This window comes from Aythya fuligula, chromosome 1 (assembly GCF_009819795.1).
Source record: "Aythya fuligula isolate bAytFul2 chromosome 1, bAytFul2.pri, whole genome shotgun sequence".
NCBI lineage: Eukaryota > Metazoa > Chordata > Aves > Anseriformes > Anatidae > Aythya > Aythya fuligula.
This window is the reverse complement of record NC_045559.1, coordinates 71,160,389-71,185,402: the sequence shown is the minus strand read 5'-3', so window position 1 is coordinate 71,185,402 and position 25,014 is coordinate 71,160,389. Positions and strand designations below refer to the sequence as shown.

Sequence of the window (25,014 nt, the reverse complement as noted above, 5' to 3'; positions counted from 1 at the left end):
TCACTTCCTCTCTGTGCTTTAGTGAAGGCTTTTTGTCAGAAAAACACAGATACTTCTTTGTTCCTTTTTTTTTTTTGTTTGTTTTCCCCTGTGTCATACTTCTTTGTATATTGCTTCCTTGGAAGCTTCCTTAGTCCTATTACCTCTGGGCTTTTAGCTGCATTACTATGGATAGTCATTACTGTGTTGCTGGGTGTGTAATTGTTTAAGGCACCTTGATCTTCTCACTAGAGATATTTTTTTTTTTTTTTTTTACTGCTCTTTAAATACTAATAACCAGTGGTGACAAATACCATTGTTAAATACATTGAGCTTGTTTCATCACTGCTCTGCAACTTGCTTGGTGGTTTTCACCTGTTGAAAGGGAGCATAGCCAAATCACAGGAGTTGTTCTCTACTTCCACGTTGTATTGTTCTCACAGATGCAATGCATGGTGTGTGGCGGCAGCGAATGGGTCACACACAGTAGAAGTTCAAAATTTGGTTCAGAATCAGAGCCTTGGAGCTCAGCAGAATGCAAATAAGGGCTAGCACTCAATGTCGGTAAGAGCTGCAACATTTACAGTCCTCATCCACTTTTTAGACCCTGTCTCAATTTTAAAATCAGAATGTAAAACAAGCAGGGCGACTGAGGGTGACAGCAAGAGTAGCTGTACTTGTGGTGGGCAGACCTGAAGCAGCTAGATTGGTAAAGAGTCAATATTTGCTGTTGGACCCCTAACATGGCATTATCAGCATGTGCAGTAATGATGGCTGAATCTCAAAGTTTGGCATCTGATTTGCTTCAACAGAACACCTAGAGGTAAATCCAAATGTCTTTCTCTCAAATTGGTTGGATATTTAGTATTGTGGTGAGTCTTCCGTAACCGTGATTTTCTTGTGAGACTTCTGGGAGAATCCAGCATGACCGTGAGAGCACTGCTTCCCACCCTGGGCCTTTCTGGTGCTCTGCTGTTTGCAGTGAGAACATGCATGCACAAAAAAAAAAATTCAACCCAGATAAGAGTTAGCAGTCAAAATTCATTTCAAAGATGAGAAGCTTCAATTTTATTTTATTTTTTACGTTGACACATCATGTGTATGTACACGTTTGAAATACTTAGATCTGATGGAGAAGAGGCTAGCTCAAGAACTTAGGTTTCATACACAGATTCTATTACTCTTCATTTTTCCCTTGAAGCTGACTAACAGCATGTTATAACCACCTCTTTTAGGCAAAGTTGTAAAATTATTGCTTATGATCAGAAAAAATGAACACAAAAATGGTGGACAGCACCTCTTGGGCTACACACTCTCCCCAGTAGGCTCACAGTGCTGTCCTCCCCATATCTCAGCTGCATGAAGCAGGCTCTGGAGAGTTAGCCTGTATTTGAAACTAGAGGCCCAGGTGAAATGATATATCAATCTATTTTTATGAGATCAGGTGCACAGAGTTGACAGTATCGCATATGGTTTGAAATCTGTTAGATTAGAGTTACAGGTGCAGCCCCGTCAGCTGCATGTAGTACTTTCTTACTGAATGCACTCCATTGGCCACTTCCTAAAGACCGCTAATATGAAGACTAATTCACAAACAGTCTTGTCACTGCTCTGGAAACTGAAATAATCAAGCATAGCATTGCCAGTCTGTTGAGGGAGGTGGTTGTTCTGCTCTACTCTGCACTGGTGCGGCCTCACCTCGAGCACTGTGGGCAGTTCTGGGCACCACAGTACAAAAAGGGCATTAAACTGTTGGAAAGTGTCCAGAGGAGGGTGATGAAGATGGTGAAGGGCCTAGGGAGGAAGACATAGAAGCAGGTCACTGGGCCTGTTTAGTCTGGAAAAGAGGAGGCTGAGGGGAGACCTCATCGCAGTGTACAACTTCCTTATGAGGGGGAGTGGAGGGGCAGGCACTGATCTATTCTCTTTAGTCACCAGTGATAGGACCCATGGGAATGGTGTCAAGCTGTGACAAGGGAGGTTTAGGCTGGACATCAGGAAGAGGTTTTTCCCTGAGAGGGTTTGTTGTGCACTGGAACAGGCTCCCCATTGAAGTAGTCACTGCACCAAGCTTGTCAGAGTTTAAGAAACATTTGGACTGTGCACTTAGTCACATGGTCTGATTTTTTGGGTAGACCTGTGTGAGTTGGACTTGATGGTACTTACGGGTCCCTTCCAACTCAGGATGTTCTATGAAAGTAAATAAAAGTAGCTTATGGTGACAGTTTTATTCTGAAATTACATGGTCACCACTCTGAAGCATTTTTACAATGGTAAATTGATATAACATTGAAAATGCAAAGGCTGTAAAAATACAGTTAAAGTGGTACAAAACCTGTCTCTTAACCAGCTCTCAATTGCATGAACACTTTATATAATTTGAGTCTGAGGAGAACCGCACTTTAATAGATCCTGACAACTGGAAGAGCATGGACATAATCTTTTTCTGTATGAATAAAAGGCCTAGCATGTCTTTACTGCTTGAAGTTATGGTCATCTACTAAATTAACTGCTCCAAGTGTCACTCAGAATAGGGATGAAAGTAAATTATTCTTATTTTAATAATAGTTCCTCATTTCTTCTTGAGAGACAGCACCTGGTGTTTGTATGGGACCACAGTACAGGGAAATCTCACCCAGAAAGATGTTGGGGCTGTACAGTAGAAAACAGTTAAGGATGTGAGTAGTTCATGACATTTTGATGGGGGTTTACTTTATAACCTGTGAATGTCCTTTGAGTGCAAAGTGAAGCAAAGATATTTGTCAAAAATCAGTCACCAGTCTCAATTTGTTGAGCAACTCTGCATCAATTCCATGATTTTGCACCAAAATTGCTAGGAAGTGGAAGTTCCTTATTGAGTCTCGTGGACTTCTAGAGAGTTTTTTTTAACACCTTGTGTTAGTTCAAACTCAGTCCCATTTAGCACGTGGTCTTATCCACAGTGTCGTTTTTACTGTGATAAGGAACCTAACCACAACACTCTGCTTCCCCAGTTTTCTGCTTCCCAAGAGACTAAAGACAGCACTAGGATAGGATTTTGCATTTTGAGGATAAGATAGTTTTCTAAGTGAATGGGTTGACATGGAGAAAGAATGTTAGTTGCCACATGGCTATGAAATCGCATTTGCTATAAGAAGGTGAAGAGATATTCACAGTTCTTTCCAGAACAACAAATCCAGAGAACTGAGGTAAATCATTGGGTAGCATACATAAAAGATACCTGAATAAGGATGCATTGCTATATGGAGGAAATTGTTGCAGGAAGATACTTAGGTGGCTGAAAGTGTGATTGGATCTAAAAAGAACCAAATAAACCTGTGAAGGGGTAGGTCATTTGGTCAGTATGTTCTACGCTGTATATATATATATTATATTTTATTTATGTTTATACTATCCAGACAATGCTCTGGATGCAACCACAGCTCATGATGTCCTTAAAACATGGATTACCAGAGACTGAGATAAGCAATGTGTTATAGAAGAGATTACTTAATGCTTCCTTACAACCACTCCCAAAGACATTTGGCAAGATGGGCCAGTGGTCTTTTCTAGTGTGGCAGTTTTTAAATTTTACCCCATCTCATAACCTTCTCCAGTGGCTTGACAGTAGTGTGGCTGCTATCCAAGCAGATATGTATTCAGTATGCATCTGCTATACCAAAGGGCTCTTGTAGGTGATAACTAACTCACCAGTTAGAGGCTGCGGATAAAAGTTAAGTGAGGGCATTTGCCTTTAAGCAATTCTGACAAAAGTCTCTTTACACAACAGCTGACTGAATCACTGAACATAATGCCAAGGGCAGTGATAGAACAAAAAAAAAGTCATGTAAATTAGCTGGCGAGGGAACAGGGCAAAGCTATCTGGTGAAGGAGGGAATGGGAGAGGAGGACAGGCAGCCACCTGCTGGAGCTTTGGTTTCAAGGACCAGATCTCCCATCAAGTGTTGGAAAAACAAATTTTAAAGTAGAAACTGAGGGGGAAAGGCTGAGAATATTTCTTCCTAGTGTATAGGCCTCCAGTGGACTGTAATCGCTCCCTTAGGTGGTTCTGTCATCCCTAGCACATGCTCTCAGAGGGTTGCTTTCACTTTCCTGTTGTCATCTAGCCCAAGATCCAGTTCAGCATGTGCCCCTTATATGGCCCTGTCTCATCCATATAATGCATAATGTGAAATTCAGTTCTGCTTCCTCTCTTGCCCCAGTTTGGGTTTCTGGGCATAGTCATTAAAAAAAAAAAAAAAAAGTTATTCAGTATTACTTGTGATTTGACATGGTAAATTGAAAACTTACTGGAAGTCTGGCAGTGCTTCTGATCTATGTCCCCTTTGCTAAGGTGCTTCATAAAATGCCGTATGTTGTTATTCACTCTGGCTTGGATGTTCTTGGCTCTCTCCCACTTAATGATTCACAAGATGTCTGTGAGATTCATTTTTGTAAACGTGGTTTTTCCCCCCTCCTTTCCATCCATATATTCTCCCCCCCCTTCCACTTTGCTTGCAAATCTTCACTGCAAAAGTTCACTGAATTAAAAGCAGAGTACGTGTAAGGGCCGGAGTGCAGTCTCTGGGGTGCCGTTGGAAGAGCTCTAAGACACGCTGCAGATTTTCCCCCTGATTTCCAAGTTAGGGGATTGGAGTAGTCTGGGAAGTTTTCCTACAGCATACTGTCCTCTTCCACCACGACTTCACAGCAGTCTCAGCTATGTGTGCATATGTCCTGTGCCTCTTTCTTGAACAGAGAGATTTTTCTCTAGTAAAAGCTCAGAAATGGGTCTCCTCTGAGTGCTGTCTCTGGCAGGGGGGGGAGCAGGAGAAAAGTCAAGTGCAGTGGGGGTCTGTGCACACCAGCGCAGAGGCAGAACCTCTGCTCCTGCCACACTGGCTGTGGGGAGAAGCCAGGAGTGTTTGCAGGGCTTGCATGCCAGAGCGTCTTCAAACAGCTCTGCTCAAAGGCATGAGCTGGGCTCGCTTCTGAGGGAAATTTCCTTTTTGGGGAAGTTGCTGCAAAGGAATTTCCTGTGTGGGCAGACAGAGCTTCCTGACTTGAAGGCTTCTTGGAAGGGAAACTGTTTCATAATGAAATGATAAATTAAAGACATACCAGCCTGGTTCACTTCAAAACAGCAATTGAGGGAGCTCAGGCAGTACACCATTACACTCCTGCACAAAATGAAAATAAATTGCATCCTGACAGAATTCTCTGTAGCAGAGCATATCCTTCCCCCCAGCCTTCCTCCCTGTAAGTCTCACTTTCCTCTCCTGCCTCCCCCTTTCCCTTTCCCCTGCTATTTGCTGCTGTCTCTTTTACGACCCCCTCCAACCAACAAGGCAGATGGGTGTGATGTTGGAGATGGTTTATTAAATGGAGGAGACACTCTGCTCCTCCTCCCATGGCTCCAGTGTAAGCCCTGCTGGTGCTGCCAGAGCCCCGGACGTAGGACCAAGAAACTGCAAGTGGCTGCCATGAGCGCTGGGTGCCATGGCTGTGCATGTGATTGTGTAAAGTGAAATTGGGGGTACCGAGGAGTTTAAGTCAGTCCCTATAAAAAGGAATGTCTTGGTGTGATCATGAAAATGACTGGGAGGAGGGTTTGCAGATGTGTTTCCTGTTAAATAAGAGAAAAAAAAGGACCTTTGCTCCATCCCAGCCAAGACACAATGGAGGGAGGGCATCCCCAGAGAGCTCAGGCTGTTATAGCGGAGTTTTCAATAGGCACATTTCAATTGGCTCATGTTATTTTCCTGCTCTGCGCCGTCCTAACGGGTTGAAAAGTGAGAAGGGAAGCACTGGTGGGTTACTGTGCCCTATTGGTTTCCCTAGAGCTGGGAGTTCAGGTGAACCGGGCAAAGAGCTTAGATGAGACTGCTTGGGTTGCTGAACACATTTGGGATGGAGTTAGAGGATATGATTTCAGATGGCATAGGTATGGGGGGAACGCACATACAAAAGTTTCAGTTCGCCCTTTTCTGTCTCAACTACTTCATCTGTAAAATTTATTGATCATCCTGCTAATAATACCTAGTTGTACAAATTCATCCGGTGTGCACTGCTAACAAGTGTAGAATCAGCATTTTCTTTTTCCTCCTTTGAGAGTGGGCCTTTATTCCCTGCCTCCTATTCAGCTGGTAATTAAAACTGCTTTAGTACTTTGCTGTAGCCTCCTGAATTGGTGTGTATTATGTGCCGCCTTCTGGTAAGGAGGCCTTCTCCCTTTTTTCAGTAGTTATTTTAGGATTTTCGAGACATTTGAATCATTGGCAGAACATTGCTTTCTGTTACGATTTTATAGTGAGTGTGTCAGTTTGGGATTTTTTTTTCTCTAAAGTTACAGCTGCTGAAGTCACATGACTGAAAGAATTTGAGATTTTATTTGTATTTTTAAAGCAAGTTGCTGGACTGCATAAAGAAAAGCAAGGAAATGTGATTCACAATACTCAGAAGCCAGCTACGAAGGACACCAAAGAAAAAATATGCATGTGTGAGATCGTATCTGTATGACTTATTTTTTGCATTTTTGTCAGTTTTAATTTATTTTCATTGAAGTCCGGTTGCCTCATTTTCAGATATTTGGGTTTGGTAGTCCTGGAGGTATGGAAGAAACAGAACTCTGCTACTAGTTTAGGAGATTGTCTCATCAATGACGACTTGTAATCATTCCTCATATTGAACAGATATGCAAAGTGTAAAGTTCAAAATGTAGAACTTTGTTCATCATGATTGGCATACTATATATCACATGCATACAATGCATGACAGCATTGTGAAAGCAAATCTAACACCATGCTGTGCTGTGGCCAGGGCTGTCTTACAGCAATTAGAAGACACAGTACTGCTTCTTAAATGAAAGTAAGGAAGGATCCATTCTCGGTAACCTGTACAAAGGATGTGCAGCCACAGAGCTACAGCATATAGGTGTTCCTGGGGCAGGCAGGATTTTGGTGTGTGATAGTAGGCTCTCATATTCATTCAGCTGTAGCATTGAGGCACAGTGGGTTGCAAGCTAAGTTCAGAGAAGAAAAATCCTTACCATCACTTGCATTTTGAGTTGCTCTACTTCCTGACCCAATGAAAATCCTGAATGGTTTTAAAAAGACAGGTTCTGCAGCCGAGATACAGACCAGCAAAGAACAGTATGGACATACCTACTTTGTTTTACATATGTTTTGTAAAATACCTGGTAACTTTTACTTGCAGTGCTGTTGCTTTCAGAAGCAGGTTTGGAATTAGAGGATGGCCTCTCAGAAGCAGCTTCCATGCCAGATACAATACAATGTCTGTTCAGCTTGAAAGGTTTTAGAGGCTAAATTGTTAACATTTGGCTAAAGTGGATGACATACCTTGGATGGGGCCTTGTGTGGGTGGTTTAACAGGCTTACTGCTTGGCCAGTTTCTTACTGTTGATTTTTGAGGCACCCAGAAGTGTAGTAGGCAATCTGACTGCAAAGTGTGGATGAACACCCTGCTCAAGACTTTTACGCTGTCCCCACCTTTGATAGCACTAAAGTAATGATTAAAATCAATATACATCATGCTGTTTACATATGTTGCTCCTCTTTCTGTCCTTGCTAACGTATTTTGTTTGGCTAATCTCCACCTAAAGAAACTTCATTGCAGTTGCAATGCCTGCCTGCCTCTGACTTAGGCTAGAGTAAACTGTTCCTCTCTCTGTACTTGAGGCAGCCTCAAACAGTTCTGCGATTTACTACCCCTGCTTCCCAGACTGAGAACTCCTAATCTCTCACCTTTCCCCAAAGAACACAGAACTAGTTTCTGTTGTATTTTTCTTTTTTTTTTTTTGAGTAAAAACTAAACTGAATTACTTCCAATCTAGTCAGAACTAAAATCTAGGTAATATCCTGCAGTGGCAGCAGCCATGGCCACACCAGGAGGAAATCTGAGTGGGAGCACAATTGTTGAGCTGCATGTAGAACAGAACAGTTCCACTCAGTTGAGTGTTATTTTTTTTTTCTTTCTTTTATAACAGAGATTTACATTGTTAATCAGGTGCCACTCCAAGCTCACTATTCAGCTTAATGATAGTGAGTTCCAGTAAAATGGGGGTGGGAGGACACTTAATTTGTGCTCTTTTTTTTCTTGCTTTAAACACACTCTCTGTTTGTTCTTGGCATGATATCAAAAGACTGCTGAAAGGAAATGAGGTAGAAAAAGGACATGAAAATCACAACCGCACAACTGATCTCTAAGGGTATTGTTCCTGCTTCCACACGGAAAGCCCAGAGATTCCTAGTAGATGTTCTTGCTGGGTTGGCAGAGGATGGAAATCTTATCTTTCACTTCTGGCAATAGTGGGTCAATAGGGATTTCTCTAATCAGCTAAGAACTAGCAACAGTGGAGTTTAAATAAATTGTAGGTAATTCATCCTATCATAGGAATAGCTGCTACAATGCAAGGTCTTAGAGGACAAAGGAAAGACCGAAGAGATGAGGTAGGATACAACTTATTACCTAAAGCCTCTGCTCTTACTGGTGGCATTCTGTGTCCTTATCTTGAGCTCTGTTCCTCTGTGTAGCATATATTTCTGCTTGAAAGAAGAAAGAAGCTGGAGATGGTGAGGTGTATAATACATGTCCCCACAGTTCATTTCGTTACATGCTTGTCCATTTTGGTGGAGCCTCTATGACTTCCCTTGAGAGACAAGTAAGTCTCACCCATAGGAGAATGGCATTCAGCCTCCACTTTCCTTTGGTCATGTTAAGTTTCCATCCTCTCAATTACACTGACTTGGACTGCTCAAAATCTCTGCTTGCATGGTGTTGATACCAGCTGTGTGCAGGCATTTCTCTTACTACACTGCTTCTCCTACAGTGCTGCATGATACATGTGCAATGTTTTAGAAAACTCAGCAGATCTGGTGTTGGAATAGTTGGGGAAAGAATACCTGGGCTAAAGATCATTTCAAGGTAACCATTCTTCAGATTCTTGTCCTATTCTGGCTTGCAGGCTGTCAGGAGAGTAACTGGTATTTTATCAAGCTGGATCTTGCCCTGATCGTTTGAAATGCTTCCTTTTTCACCTTAATGTAGTTTACCATCACAGATCTATTGCAGCAAGAAATGTTAACAGGAAAGATATGTAAACACTGACTCTGTTTGACTTCCTCTAAATATCTATATGTTTGTGTTGAGGGAGTTATTTGATTAAGAATAAAACAGAGCTTCCCAGGGAGTCCTGGGAGAGCCTAACTTTTAGGTGGGTTCTTCTCCTGGGGATCCAGAGGGAGAGAGAACTGTATGTGCAGCAGTGCTAGTTGGTATGTTGCCCAAGCTGTCACCATGACTGCATTGCAACATGGCATCAGCTCTACACCAGCTGCATTTGCTTCCCATGAGAAAATGGATTCTCATAGAAAACCCTAGGGTTGAAAGTGAAAATTATGGCTGTGAGTTTCCTCTCTCACACAGTCCCTGGTTTTAGGAGTTTTCAATACCTAGGCCTGATTGTGTATAAAAATGCTAAATTTATTAACTGCTGATGGACGTAATGGTTTTCTCCAGGAAATCTCTGTCCCAGTATTCGAACAAATGTTACTTTCAAATGACATTTAAGGGAAAGGGTGAAAAAAAGATGCAACTCCCCATGCACCTCACTTTGTTAAAGTGTGAACAATATAGGGAATCGGTACTCTACTTTTTTTTTTAGTACTGAAGACCTGGATTAAAATTCAATATAAGGCACAGTAAGATGGGCCAAATCAGACTTTTCATAGTCTTCAGTAATTTGTGGTTCTCTCCAATGCTGCTCTTTCCATTATTTTTTTTCCAGGGCAGGTGGCAATCCCTGTATCACTAAGCAAGGCTTATTGACCACAGGTTTACTTTTTCAATTATCTCTCAAGACCTTCTTGGACATAGTTCAAAAGACCCCCTGAAGTAGACACAAAGTAGATTTTGAATAGAAAGTATGTCATTTTCACCGAATATCTGCTCAGTTTGGTGGCCAGGGAATGTATCAGAAGGGCAGGAGTTGTGGCACGCTCACATTGAAGAGTAATCTCAAAAAACAATGCAGATCAAGAGCTGGGATATTTGAAACCCAAATCATCTGAATTTCCCTTGTCCCTTTTACCCGTGTCATAGTTAGACTAATGTGACCATAACAAAATTTTTCCAGGGATGGACAGTTAGCATTCCTGCAGCAGGTGAAGAAAGGTGATCTGTCTCAGTAATTTCGTACAGTTTTTCTCAGGTGTAAGCAAAACAAAGTGGTATTTTTCTTAGGGAAATTTCCTTTCTAAGGAAGTTAGTCATATAAAATTATTATTATTATTTTTAAATTCAGTATGAGTCGAGGGAGTGCCCTGATTACACATTTCCTGGAAAAGGCCGTTGGTGACGTACCATTGACTAATGAAAACTTGTCTGTTAGAAGTAGCTCCTTTCTGTTAACTATTTAAAAAGGCAAGGGTATTTCAAAGGCATAGGGCTTAGGTATTTCCTAGTTCTGCTTTTTTTTAACCCATTGTCAGTTGGCCTATTATGTCATTAGCAGCTACAGATTCATGTCCCTGAATACTGAAGTACTCTGATGTAAAGTAATGTAACATTACAAGAACAAAAAAGTAAAATCAAAGCTTGCTTGCCATTCTGTTGCCAGCAGTGAGCCCCTGCAGCTTAATGTCACAGCCTGAAAATCAGCTGGGAAGAGCAGAAGCGCAAAAGAGACACAACAAGCATGACAAGTTCAGTCAGATCTCCTATGAAAATCTGAGTGATCCTTTAAATACCCATGAGTGGCAACCCTCAAGGAGTTCTGTTAGTCCCTGTGTGTGGGTTAAGGATGGACTTTTATGCCTCATTGAGAAAATATGGGCAGGAAAGAGAAGAGCGGTAGAACTAAACTTCTGTGTTCCATTGCTAATGATTCAGGTTTTTTTTAGCATGTGTTAAACCATTGTCCAGGAAATCTGGGAGCAGATGAGCCAGAACTTCTAAATACTGTTTTAGCTGTTATGTCTAAGACTCTGGGAATTGTACTGCTTATGCTCAGAAGAGGATGACTTGTGCCTGTGATTTATTCAACCCAAAATGACCTCCAAGCCTTACTGGAAGTTAACTTGAAAAACAACAACAACAAAAAAATCCCCCCCTCCCTTTACTTCTACCAGAAGAGATTTTTCAGTTTTAAAATCATCATCATGCAACATTTTGAGTTTAACCCCAACAATATCAACATGACAGAATTATGCAAACAAGGAAATTTCCATGGGTTGAATTGCACAATTTCAAGAAAGAATCTCAGCTATTAAGTAAATGTGAGTGCTGAGCCCTTAGCATTGAAGGGCTGTGTACTCTCTGCAGCTGTTGGAGCAGAGAGAATAAATATACTTTTCTTCTTCCGTATTCATTGACTGAACACACAAGTGGGCATGAATAGTACCTGCCTAAGTGTTTGTGTGTGGTGCCAAACCACAGGGATTGTTCTGAGGACTAGTGCATGAGATTTACTGTTCAGTTAAAGAACTAGCATTAAGAGGGAGATGCCAGCAATGCTGCTGTAGGTATTAAAACTGCGTGATGAGATTCTGAAGTGCTTCCTAGCGGATCATTTATTTTATTCTACTTCCATAGGGTTCTGTATGGTCTGTGATGACAGCTAGGTCTAGGACATAATAGCAATTTCCAACTCCACCACACAAACTGTGAAAGGTGCAACATACCCTAACCTATCAAAGATTTGCATTTCAGCTTTCAGCCTCAGGCCAGACTTAAATGACATAGCCTCATATTCTCGCCTTAATCTTCCTCAACGGACTATATATGCTCCTACAAATGGTCTAGAGGCTGTATTGTTTTACTGGTGTTACCACTGCATTACTGTACATCAGGCCCTGTAATGCATGATATGTCTGTAAGGGCAGAATGTCTTACTTGTCTCTCAGTACTATCACTTCCATTATTACAATGGTGCTCAGCAATGAGAGGGTTGAGTCTTACAGAAATTAGGATAATCAAGTGATCAAGTAAGTAAAATCTCAGCACCAACCTCTGACTTTGCATGAATGAAAACCAAAACCAGTAATGTCCATGAACAAATAGATCTGGGGTATGTAAGGTGTATAGCTGTCAGAGGAATGAGATTCTAAGAGCCATTCAGCAGGATTAGTGGCTCAAGCAACCTAAGCAGCTGATGAAGGTGCTTTTAAATAGAATTGTCATAGAGAGGATTCAATTTAGTGATACCTTCTGAAGAGTGGCTTAGAGGTCCCTACTAAACCAATGCCTTGTGGCCTGAAAGCTGTGTTCTTCTCCCACAAATCTGGAGTGCTCTGTGAAGTCTTCCAAGTCGAGATTTATGAAGGTGCCTGGGATGTGTAGAACACCTGAGATTTATTGACTTACCTGTGGTTATCACATGCCTCAGAAACCCTTGTCTCATGCAGACTGTAGGTGTGTATATTAGTAGAAGGGATTAGAGTCAGGACCAAGAAGAAGAGAGAGAGGTGAGATGAGTAAAGTATCACCTGGAGAGTTAAGGAAATAAAGAATAGGATTTTTCTGTGAAGCCAAGAGGTGAGAGTGTAATGGATATACAATATACCTTCAGTCTGCTCTGTGAAAAAGGAAAGGCAGGAATCTAGGGATAAGCTACCTGCATTGGGACAAAACATTGGCGTGCTTGGCATCATGTAACTTGCAAATGGGTGCAAAATGCATTATTTCAGCAGAAGTTGTTGATTTTCTGAAGGCTTAGGCAATGAATATGAATGAATCAATATACTCTTACATTTTATTGGATGATAATCAACTGGTGAGACTCATCAGCAGAATGACGGATGTGGTTTCTTTATCTGACTGTCAAACAGAGAGTTTATGTGTCATTCTTCACTTACGTGAATTTGCCCAAGGCTTGCATTATTGATAAAAAAAAAAAACTGTCCCATTTGTTGTGTTTAATGATCTACAGGTTATCAAGCCTTCTGCAATCCTTTACTGGTTGTGACACTATTGCATGATGCTACTCACTTTCTCTACCCAGAAAAAGGTCCTTTGCAAGGATAAACACATTAATACTTAGAAAATATTTTTAAATTTGCTGATGAAAGGTGCTTCTTTCCACTATCTCCAGAGTATTAGAAATAATTTTTTCTGAAGAAGATGGAAGAATAAGGAATATGGGTCAAAAGGCATTGACAATTAGAAGCTTATCTACTAGAGAAGCCTGCCTTTAGTATATAAGATCTGCAACCATTTGAGGAAGGGTAGCTAAATGCAGGAGCATGCCTTTGTACTGTGCAGTGTTGAGAGATACTGGAGCTGCACTATGTCTTATCTCATCACATCTGTGTTTCCAAAGTCCATCCCTAGATGGATGGTAAGTCTGTAGAATACAACAATAACTCGGGAGGGAGCAGAGTAAACAAAACTTGATCCAGGGAGATCTTTTCCTTATTTTTAGTTATCAAGACTTTTAATGTAGCTATACATTGTTGTTGTTGACAGCTTAATTCTTTTCCATTGTCCATTCCCAAAATGGTCACAATAGTCTGATTACACTGCAAAAGATGATGGTGGCATTTTGGAAAATGTTTTGGCTCAATTACTGTAAGCAAGACTTGTTGGTTTGTCGTTTTTTTTTTACTGCTAGCGATGATAGTGGTGAGTGCATACGCTGGGAACTTTAGAAAGAGTAGCTCTGACATTGTTTCCTGTGTGGGGTTTGGTTGCAAATTTCTCTTCAAGCACGTAAAAAACAAATGCAGATTTTGTATTTTCCATAGGGTTTCTGTAGGATGAAAGCCAAACTGATCTAATTCATTTTAGGAGGCACTGATTTGAATGTGTTTGATGTAAAGGTGATTTCAGTCTTACTGATATCATTTCAGAAAGACAAAAGTTGAGCAGATCTGCAGCAATGCAGAACTTGTGTAAAAGGGAAAGGAGATTTAAGCTTTGGTATTTGAGACCAGTACCAATATTTATCTTTTGTCTTATTTTAAAAGCCTTGACATGTGTTGCATTTAATTACTTCCCTTTTGTTACTTCACGTTATTGGCAGTTTACTGGTCTGGGTGGTTTCTATCAACTATAGACTTCCAACTATTTACTTTTCAGGTAAATATGAAGATGACTGCTAAATACATAAGCATAAACAGATGGCTGTTAAAAGGAAGTAGCTCTCCCTGAAAAGACAAATTCCTTGACAGTGCCAAAGAGGTGTCTTCAACTTTAGAAGACTGACTCAGACTGGCTTGTGCAGAGCCAGTCTACTTCCAGTCCTCTCTTTTCCATGAGACTTTCTGATATTTCTTAAGGTTGCAGGAAGTTAGGAAATTCAGTCTGAATCTTCAACTCCTGTGGTCCAGGTTGCCCTGGACCAGGTCCTGCTTCGTTATATTCCATATTTATTGTGAGAGAAACATGGTATAGAAACTGGAATCTCCTTTACAGAGATACTAAAGAAGATGGATGGGGAATCTCAAACTGCCCGGAAGGAATTGTTCCAGTGAGATGACCCGTGTCCTCTGTTGCAGAACCTTTTATACAGCCACAATCAGGGATGCTGAACATACTCAGCTAAATAAGCTCTGGTTGCAAGAGCTGAAGCTGCCTCTTCAACGGCTTTTTCTGATTCATCATATTCCCTTGTCTTCTCCCATACCCCCAAACGCACTGGGATTCAAATGTGTTTCAGAGATGGTGTTCCTTATGTCTTGGTCTTCCAGTCTGTTTTTGTTGTTGTTTGCTTGTTTTTTTTAAAAAAAGTTTCTTATCCTGCCCTACTTACTGGTACAGGCTTTGTTCTCTCAGCACCTCACCACCTCCCTTTCTCCAAAATCCACCAGATAGCCTGCCAGATGAGTTATAAAACCCATGAAATGTACATTATTTCTCATTCCAGTCATGGATCAGTCTAGGGGGAGAAATGAGAGGGAGGGGTGAGAAGGGAGAACAAGCTGGCTCAGGGGAACCTTAATAGATTTGGGTTGAGTCCAAATCACGCTAGCAGTGTTTGTAAATAAACACTTGGATTCAATGGCTTCTGTTAAATGAGTGGATGTTCTCTGTTCAGTCCTCAGTGAAGAACTGTCCGTGCACATCCAGTCCACATCATTAAACCAAGTATAAGTGAAGCCATGAGCTGATAGCTGATCTGCCAGGTCAGGAAGAATTAGAGAGCAAAACAGGTTCTCACAGCTCAGGATGGCCTCTCTGTGCCAGGGCTAACACACGGCCAAGGCAGAGACATGTAATATAGATCTTTTCTGTTCTATGGGATAGAGGTCTTGTTGATCATGCCACTCTTCAGAGCTGGTTCTTCATGATTTCCCACAGCACTGACTTCCCTTCTGATATGGAAGTGATATGGAAAGTGATAAAGAAAATATAACTGCATGGTGCAGCATCAGAGAGGGGAGGGAAGCCAAGAAAAACTCATGTCAGCTGAACAAATTAAAAAATAAGCACAAACTCAGCATTTTGTCAGTCCCTCCGCCTCCTGGCATTTCCTTCATGGTTAGGACTTTAATCATCAGTAAAACAATAACAAAACATGCACAAGGAGTCCAACCATCAACAATCATAATTCTCTTCAACACAGCAAGAAGCTCTTCAACAAATAACCATTAAGAGATTAAGCCTCTTTTATGAATAAATTGTTTGACATGCTGAAGGCAATTTGTTTGACGTTATTTTTGCAGAATTAAGGAATCGAAGACCCTGACAACATGCTAATTGTCTATACCTGGCATAGAGGCAATGTTAAAGCCTTGGTAATACTCCATGCCATTGACAAAATAGCATTCAAAGGGGATCATTTGCTAATGTAGTCCTTGATTTGGCTGCTAATAAAACCACGTGAGTTTGTATGACAATGATGTTCTTCATCCGAAGATCCTCAAATACCATTTTTGCTGAGGGTCTTCCCTTACAGTCCCTGCTGAATAAGGTGTTGGTATTATTATTATTACTGTTGCCCATTTCAGAGAAGGTGGAAGTCAAGGCAGTAATTTCCCCACATAGTGTAAACCAGGGTAATGTGGTGTTATATCTGTAAAATGTCAGTCCTGACCTTCTGTTTCTCTGTTCTTCCCACCTGCACATTGGCTACTGACAAAATTTCTATTTCTTCTCTTCAAATATTCAGACTGAGAGATTCCTCTGTGTTGAACCTAATGCTGGGAGAAAAGAGTGAATTTTACCTGAGTCTTTTCCTTGATCAACCTGCTGTACAACTACTTGAATGTTATGTTTCAAGGGGACAGTATGAAAACTGGAATACGAGATGGGAGTATTTTAAGTATTTGCTTCCCTTGCTTTCCAAAATGTTTTTAATCTTAAAAATCATGGAAGCTGAGATCACCCCAAAGAAAGTTAGAATAAACATGACTAGAAAAGACCCCTCAGGAAGATGTCTTAATTTGCTGCTGCTGGGTGATTGTAAAAGCCTCGTGCCTTGTCTCAGCAGCTGAATAGGTATCAATAAAGTACATAGCTCAGAAGAACAAGACAACTTCACTTTCTTAGAAGTGTGATGGAGGATCAAAAGAAGTCAAGTGGCAATAAACTCTGTCAGCAATTTGCTGTACTAGGTATCTGGCCAGCGTCTTCTTTTTTCCTCTAATGTGTACTGCAGGAAACAAACAAACAAACAAACAAAAAACACTGCTACATTGCTTTATTTAGTCAAGATCCTTGTTTTGCTGCATTATAAAAGCATTGTTTGATGCATGGTCTTTGTATGTGGGGGGGCATATTTGAACACGCATCGTTGGCTCTGAATGTTCTGACTTTTGGTGCTAACATTGAGAGAGTACTAACTCTTCCCTTGGAGCTGGATGCATATGCAGACACTGAACACCTAGCCAGCATAGGGGGTGTCCTCTGCTGCTTGTCAAAGGAAGCTCTTCCAAAATCCAGTTCAGAGCTGTGGTGCTGGTCATCGCTTTGCAGTAAACCTCACCCAAGATTTTGTCGCTTAAATGAGGGACTTTATGTTCTTTAACAGTAGAGTTGACCCTTGTGCTTTGGATGCCAAAGGTTCTGGCTTTTATCCTTCTGTGTACTATGAGAGAGGCTGTATGCTTACTGCACTAGTATGATTTATGTCTACTTTTTTGTTTAGGTAAGAGTAACAGCTTTTAGGAAGCAAAGAGCAGATAGCTGAGGTGATTACTTTGAGACTGCAGCAAGGAACTTATTCCCAAGTGACTCATCACATGGGGAGAGCCAGTCCCAGGAGAGGCCAGAAGATGTGTGCGTCTCTCCTAAGCTCTCTCAGGACTGCCAGAAAACCGCTGCACTGAGCTCAGGTATTGCTGTGGATGGTAGGGTTCGCTCTATAAAGCACATGCAGTTCCCTGGTAGAATGCTGGTGCGAGCAGAGAAGAAAAAAAGCTATAGGATTTTCCTCCTATCAGGCCTGTTTCCGACTGGTTTTCTTAGCAGGGCACTTTTTCATGCTCAGAGGAGAGCATGAAAATCTCTTAGATTGCTGTGCCCCACTCTGAGAGTGCTTCTTGCAACATAACTCCTGATCACGGGTTTAAGCACATTTAATTACATCTCAGCTTTTGTTCAATTTTTCAGTTCGGGGTCTACTCTTAGAAATGGTTGTGATCGCTAATAATAAGCTTTGACCACTAGTATTTCCCTCCAAACACTGGGATGCTTGTTTTTCTGAAGCAAGAATGAGGCACTGAATGAGGTCATTCTACCAATAACTCTTCTCACTTATTGTCTTATGTTGCATTTATCAGCGGCTGATAAATAAGTGAGAAGGATTTTGTTGTGATGTAGATCACAGCAGGTCTCAAAGTCAGTCAGCAACTCCCTGTCAGTGGGAAGGCACGTAGGGGTTATCAGTATATGCACCTAGTGAAACACCGGTGTTCTCAGTTTATAGCTGGACATGCTGATTGAGTTATTCGGGTCATTCATTGTGTGTATGTCTGCTCTGTCAGCTACTGGTGATTCGCAGAAATTTGTTGTCACCTACTGTGGATTTCAAAAGATGAATCTTGATCAAATAGCCAGTCATCGTCCTGGCTACCCAATGCTTTTTATCTATACTGTGCCCACGTTGGCAACTGCCGCCATCTCCATGGTACTTTGCACTCTACTCCTCTTTCTTTCTCTGTATTTACTTGTAGATGGGTGTGCTTAAGTATATATTTAAAATTCAGTGCCTTTATGCCTCACTGTCTGAGAATGGGAGAGGAAGATAGGGAGCTGCCAATGAGGAAATAGTGTCTGAAAGGCAGAAGAATGGAAATAGTGAGAAACCAGGCACGTTTTTAGACAGCTGTAATTGGGGGAAACAAAATCCTGTTACAAATCTAAATGTCCCTACAAATCTTGGAACTCCAAATGGAAACTAACCCTGGGTACTTGTATGTGTACCAATGATCTGTATATCAAATTCCAAGTCCTCTGTGGATTGCACTGTGCCCAGGACAGATTTTTCAAAATGCATAAGAGTAATGACTTTTACTGGATGGGCTGTAACACTGGCACTTTCAACATAACAAGTTGTCTGGTCCAGAAAGAAAAATATTCCAGGAAATGGTGCAATTATATATTTAAAGAATAATAAAGATATCACTAAAGCTTCCATGGTATTATTAGATGCTTAGGACAATAAGCAAGCACTGAACTGACTGAAGTTGTCCAACTGACAGTGGTGGGCTGAATCTGTCTCGTAGGACAGTTCTGTCACACTGCTTTCCTTGAAAACATCTTTTGTAGTACCTGCTGTTCTAACTGTCTGGCACTTCTTACTGCACTGAATGGCCCAGTACTTACAGAGCAAGCTACAGCCACTACCCAGATGTGTGAGAGTAGCTGACACCTGGGTGCTGCACCAGTACCTGCACAGTCCATCAGGAGTTGCTTGGTGACTCCCCAAAGAGACTTTGTCAGGTAGCATAGAAAGGTTAGCTATAAAGTCTCCTCATTTACTTGGAGATTTGCTGAATTTCCTTTTTTACTTATTCTTTTTTTTTTTTTTTTTTTTTTTTTCCAGAGATCTTCTCCAAAACAAATCATCTCTAAAAAAATACTTTTTTTTTCTATTTTCTTTAGAGACTAAAGAAAAAGGTTGGTCTCTGAACCTCCACGTTGAGACTCTCTGATGTTGACCAGCCTGATCTAATGTTTGCGATTAGGACGTAACATTTCTGTTGGTGGCATAGAAACATATCATTTGTTCTATCTCAGTCTCCTAGATATGCTAGCGGCATCCTGAACTGCATTAGGCAAAGGCAATCCTTCCCTGTTGAGACAACATCTAGAGTGCTGTGTCCAGTCTCAGGCTTCCCAGTGCAAGAGACACATGTTCATACTAGAGGATGATGATTAAAAGGCTGCAGCATCTAATATATGAGGAGAGTCTGAGAGAGCTGTTGTTGTTTAGCCTCAAGAAGAGGAGGCTTGGAGGCATCTTACAGTTGTGTGTAAATACCAGATGGGAGAGAATAAAGACAGAGTTAAACTCTAAGTGGAATACAGTAACAATGGGAACAGACTGAAATACAAAATATTCCATTTAAACATAAGAAAAACTTCTTTACTGGAAGGGTGAGCAAATACTGCAGCAGGTTACCTGGAAAGGTCCCAAAGTCTCCACCTTTGGAGATACACAAAACCTGACTGGTTCTGAGCAACCTGCTCTAGCTTACCCTGTTTAAGAATGGTTGGGCTAGATGGTCTCCAGAAGTGCCTTCCAGCCTCATCTATTCTGTGATTCTGTGGTATGTGCAGGCTGATGAACCTTGAGAAAATGAAGGAAACCTCATGCTGTTTGACTGTTATCCGTAGTCTGCTGGGTGGCTAAAATAAACCAAACAAAAGGTGTGGAGATAGGGAGGAGAGGACTGATTGTGACTGTAGTTGCTAATGGAGTGTCAGAATAGTCTGTAATCACAAGCAATTACTAAATTATTTGAAACCCTAGTTTACAAGTTATCATCTATTCCCTTTATTTTCCTAATTCACTGAAGTCCATTCAAAAGTTCTATCTTTTAGATGGGAATGGTGAGCTCTAACTCTGCTATTGCTATTTAAGAAAAATTACAGGTTGAAGTAGTTTAAAATTAGAATCACAGGATAATTCAAGTTAGAAAGGAGCTTGGGAGGTCTCTAATCCAACCTCTTGCTCAAAAAAGTTTCAACTATAAGGTCAGACTTGTAGCTGATGGACATTCCATCAGTGCTTTAGCTCATTTGGTCATTAAAACCTCCAAGAATGGAGACAGCACAGCATGTCTGTGCAGTCTGTTCCAGTGCTTGAGTGTCCTCGTGATAGAAGAGATTTTCCAGTTGGAATTTCTTACTCCAACTTTTTAAGTGATTAAAAGTAATCAATTGCTTAAAACCAGGTGTATTTAACCAGTAACCAGGTGCCTTTTGGTATTTTAAGGAGTGTTTGAGCAAAGTAGAACTCATACTCTCTTGGAACTTCTAGAAGTCCTCCTAGGCTCTTACCTTTGTTTTTGAGTGTGAAAGTGCATCTGAAAATCCTACCCAAAGTGTGCTGGGCTACATGACTTTAGTAATTTACCAGTTTGAAAGTAAAATCTCTTTTCCTTCCAAAACTGTTATCCTTCTTGTGGTTATGAACAGTGCTTTAGGATTTGTAGCGGCTTTGATTACAGGAGGATGTGTCTGGTGAAATATAGCCAAAACATTTCTTTCTGAGGTAAGGTTGTTTAGGAAGCCTTATCATTCTGTTGACATTGCTGATGCTAATAACCATGAGATAAAATCACAGCTAGGGCCATAAGAAATATAAGTTGGAGTTCCTTTCCCAGTGCCTAACATTTCTGGGAAATTGCATGAATAAAATGTTTCAAAAAGGCAAAGAAAACTTGTGTGTGGATTCTTAAAAGCAGTATGTCTGTGTATATCAAATAGGCCTTATTTATGAATAATGCTTAAGGTACAAAACCTCACAAGTCAGCTCCAGGAGCATATATTTTCCTGTGTGACAGAGGATAATTTGGTCATGATTGTTACACTAACCATAGCTGCCTTTTTTTTTTTTCTCTTGTCACTGTTTGCTTTTGCTCTGTCCGTTTCTTGTTGTTCTTAAGAACAGATATTTGCCAAAACAAATGTATGTGAGTGATAAAAGCCAAGAGGAATGTCTGTTGGACCACAGGAAATTTCCTGTGCAGGAAGAGATCTTGGGAACTTCCTGTGGAGCAGAGCATTGTGGGCCTGCTGGCAGAAGTCCCTTTACCGCAGCTGCAATTAACTAGAAGAGGGTGGAAAATAATATTGCCTTTTGCAGGCATGTAGTTCAAGCTAGGAGTCTGAACTAGACAGTTTAAAAAAATAAATAAATGCATGAGCAAATGTTAAATCAGAGTTGTGGGTTTGCAGATGATTGCTCTCATACCCGAAGAAAGAGCAAATAAGAACGGTGCAGAGTAGTAGGTCGTCTCTACTTGTGCTTCATGCCCACCTTATACAGTGCTGACTAACCTGGTGTACATGGGAGTATCCCAGGGTTTGATGCTGCTAGAAGGAGACCTCTTCAAGATTGGTCTCACACCTGAGAACAAAGTCTATCCTCTGTCCCTGCGTTTTGTAGACCACCAGAGTCTGGCACCTTGTGGGATATATGAGACATTGCTAGTCAGCATGCACTGTCCAGCAGGGTTTTCCCTGGATAATAGCAGGAAATGAGTATAGTTCAGAGGGCAGAAAGAGAAGAGGGGAGAAAGAAAAAGACACCAGCAGCACAAATTTTATGAAAAGGGAAACTAGGCATTCTGGAAACAAATATATTTTTCCTAATGGTACATTTAGAGCATTATTAGATCCTAAATGAGGTAAAGAAAAGACTTTGTCTCAGAGGTTGCAGGGTCCAGCTGCGTTAAATGAAGGCACCTGTAGGTCAGTGGCAGTTTGGTACCAGCTTTCATATGCTGATTTTACAAACTATCTAGGCATGCCCTGGGGAGGGGATTTTCAAAGCAGCCTATAGAGGAGGTTGGGAACAGGGGATATCAGACCTATTATTAGGTGATGGCAGAGGGAGCTCAATATGGATATTTGGCAGTGTGTCCTAGACTTTAATCCCAATTTAATCTGGGAAGATAAAACCTCTGCCTGTACCTGGTGATTGGCCTCGCTGGAGAAGGTGCCAAAGAAAAAGCTACTGAACTGGTGCCTGAGGTTGTGGTCTGTGCTCTCTCCATCCTTGCTGAAAGTGGCATTAAGGCTGTTAACTCTCTTCAGAGGGATCAAATAGCAGCTGACTCTAACATTTGAACTTTAACCTAATGAGCCAAGCTTGAGCGTAATGGTTTCATTTGGTGATCTCTAAGCCCCAGTATCTCAGGTAGCACAGTTCTTCTCACATAGTTCGGGCCCTGTGACCTGGCGCCCTTGCCCAAGCTGCTTCAGCGGTATTTTTTTGTGTTGTTTTTATCCTTTTTTCTTACAGCTGTATGTGTGTGCACTTCTCTTTTGTACCAAGGAACTCTTTGTTTGCTTACTAAGTGCTTCCCCACAGGAAATTTCCTGTGATGGAAAACGCTGGGGAAACTTCCTGTCAGACGAGATGCTGCCGGGAGCAGATAACAGAGACGCTTGAACCCGCAAACCGCAGCAGCTGAAGAGGCGTTGTCACCTGGCGCTTTCTGCCGGAGGAGGTTGGGCGGCAGGAAGAGCCAGCCACTTTCTTGAGTGATCTGGGGCGATAGGACAGGAGAACCGCTCACTGGAAAACCCGCGACTGCTTTTGACTGATGAAATCTTTGCTAAGGCTAGCCACTGCAGTTTGATGTTGTTGAGCCCAAGTCCTGGAAGTTAGAGATTCATTTTGTCACATGGGACTCCTTGTGGGTCAGCCAGGTCAGCATTTCTTAAGCTCTGAAGAAGGTGTGTAGTTAAGCATCCTGTTGCAAGCTGGGTATCAAGTATGGCCTAAAGCTCACAAGTTAAGGCAAAAGACATTGCCACATGGAAGGACTCCACCTTTCAAAAACGTTGCCCATCTGTTACTAACTGCTTTCCTGAAGAGATGGTCCTGCAGCCATACCGTTCTCTAGCCTATGTCTGTCCCTGGCAGTCTGTGAAATACGCATTATCACTTACCGCAATTTGCTCTCTTATTGGTGGAAAAAAAAAAAAAAAAAAAAGGCCTGGATGTTAAGTAACTATTAATAAAAATGGCACCCTAGGCTCTGGCAGAGATCTCTTGCCATTTTGGGCAAGGGATGTGGCTCAGCAAGGCTGAAGCTTAGTGACTTCTCAGAAAATCTGACCTGTGCAACGGTGGTTTGGTTGGTCCAAAGCTGACAGTCTGAAACTTGCTTGGGGAGAGCAGCTTGGTGCAAAGCTCTTTAGCCAAATGCACACAATGCCAATGGATGTCACGTTGCTTATGCAGTTAGTTGGGACCTTGGGGAAAGCTGAGGCTGGTAAAGGTACCTGAAAATAACCTGCATCCTTCCACTACTTTTGCTATTTAACTTCACAGTGCCTCATCTTCCTCAGGTGCTAGTGCTTCTTTCTACCCCCATGCCATCTACTCAGTTAAGATCAGTGGTGGCTGTGTAAGTAGGATGTCAGAGTTGTCAGTCTGTCAACATAGTGGTACACCAGCTCCATAAACAATACTTTTGAGATTCCTTCTTACCAAACCACCCTTGCATAGTATCCTCTGCAAGTCTTTAACTGTTTCCTCTGCCCCTACAATACCTCAGCTCTCCATGCTGTCTGCATCTGTACCATACAATGATTTTTACAGGTTCTTATGATGGTGCTGGTTTCTGATAACTTTCCTTATACCTCCTTTTTGTAGTACTCTCATCTCCATTTGTGGTCAGTTACCTAAGTATTTTTTATATGACAGGGTCTGTTTTTTGCATGTAACTCTTTTATATTGATTTATGCCAGGAACCTATGGCAATTTTACACCAAGAGATGGAAAAGAGAATAGTCTTCCAGACGTTCAGACCTGGATCTTCCTGTTTTTCTCTACAGCTTAACCTCTTTAATCTGATGAATACATTTAATTTGCCTCCTTGCTTTTCTGTTTGTCTTATTTTAGAGATTCATGTTGACATCAAATTAATTTAAACTAAGAAGTCCTGAAGGAACTTCTTAAGGTCCACTTCCCTTGGATGAGAAAAGGTAGATTCTTTAAGCTTTTCATTTTCAGTATGGCAGGGTTTCAATAAAACCTTATTTCAAACAGTAGTAACTGTTTCGGTTTGATTAATACTCATAAATGTATGCAGGCTGGCCAGCCAGTCACCTGGGTTTGTGAGATGGGCCAACTGTCTGTCGTTTCTTCATTGATAGGGAACCCCAAATTGCAAGTGCTGCTTCTCAGCTATTGGGCAGACAAGATCAAGGCACTGTTTCTGTTCTCCTGGTAGAGTAAACAAAGGGCTTTGGGGTTATACATAGCCGCCAGTCCTCATGTTGTGTAACATGCCATGGACTAAAGGCATCCAGGAAAAATGACTAGTTCTTTTTGTGGAGTGAATGTTAGCACCACTTATTATTCAGGTTTCCAGATACTTCCCATGACAAGAATTTATTTTTGATAGTTTTGCAACTTCTCTACTTTTTAGCTGCTGTGGCTGATATTTTTTTTTTTTTGCCAGGACAGAACAATAAGTTGGTGTTAAACTCTCAAAAGAACTAAAGTCCTAAGATTTGGAACAGACTTGAAGGAAGAGAGGCTGTCTCTGTTGTTGTTTCCACGTCCCCTTTGATGGGCCCTGCAGATGGGAGAGGAATCTGCCTATTCACAGCCAAAAAGGAGCAAAGCTCAGACTCGGGCAGGGGGAAGAGCCTGGAGCAAGAAGGCTGGTAGATGAGATTAGCATTGGCCACAACCAGAAGTGCAGAGAGAAGGAAGGACCTGAAGTTGAGCTAGGAGGATGGATTTCTTAACCTCACCCTTCCTTTGCTGTCACGGACATCTGCATAACCTGCTGGCAAAATGAGCAGGGGTCATGGCAAGTGTTCCATGTCCTACTGCCAGTGTTGGATCCTGTAACACAAGACAGCATATTGCTGCTGCTGTCAGTGTCCCCCTTAGCAAAAAACGGC

At 41.5% G+C, this 25,014-nt stretch overlaps 1 protein-coding gene across 2 annotated transcripts in view; it reads left to right on the top strand.

Moving 5' to 3' along the window:
• The window catches only part of ETV6 (ETS variant transcription factor 6), a 140,141-nt gene that overhangs the window by 60,018 nt on the left and 55,109 nt on the right, over window positions 1-25,014 (top strand). Inside the window, exon 1 of one of the 2 annotated variants that reach the window (XM_032203535.1) lies at window positions 24,051-24,084. The exons of the other annotated variant lie outside the window; for it this stretch is intronic. Within the exon in view, the coding sequence (XP_032059426.1) occupies window positions 24,075-24,084 (10 nt within the window). The 5' untranslated portion in view covers window positions 24,051-24,074. Of the gene's footprint in view, window positions 1-24,050; window positions 24,085-25,014 lie in introns of those variants that run through there. 2 annotated transcript variants of the gene reach the window in all.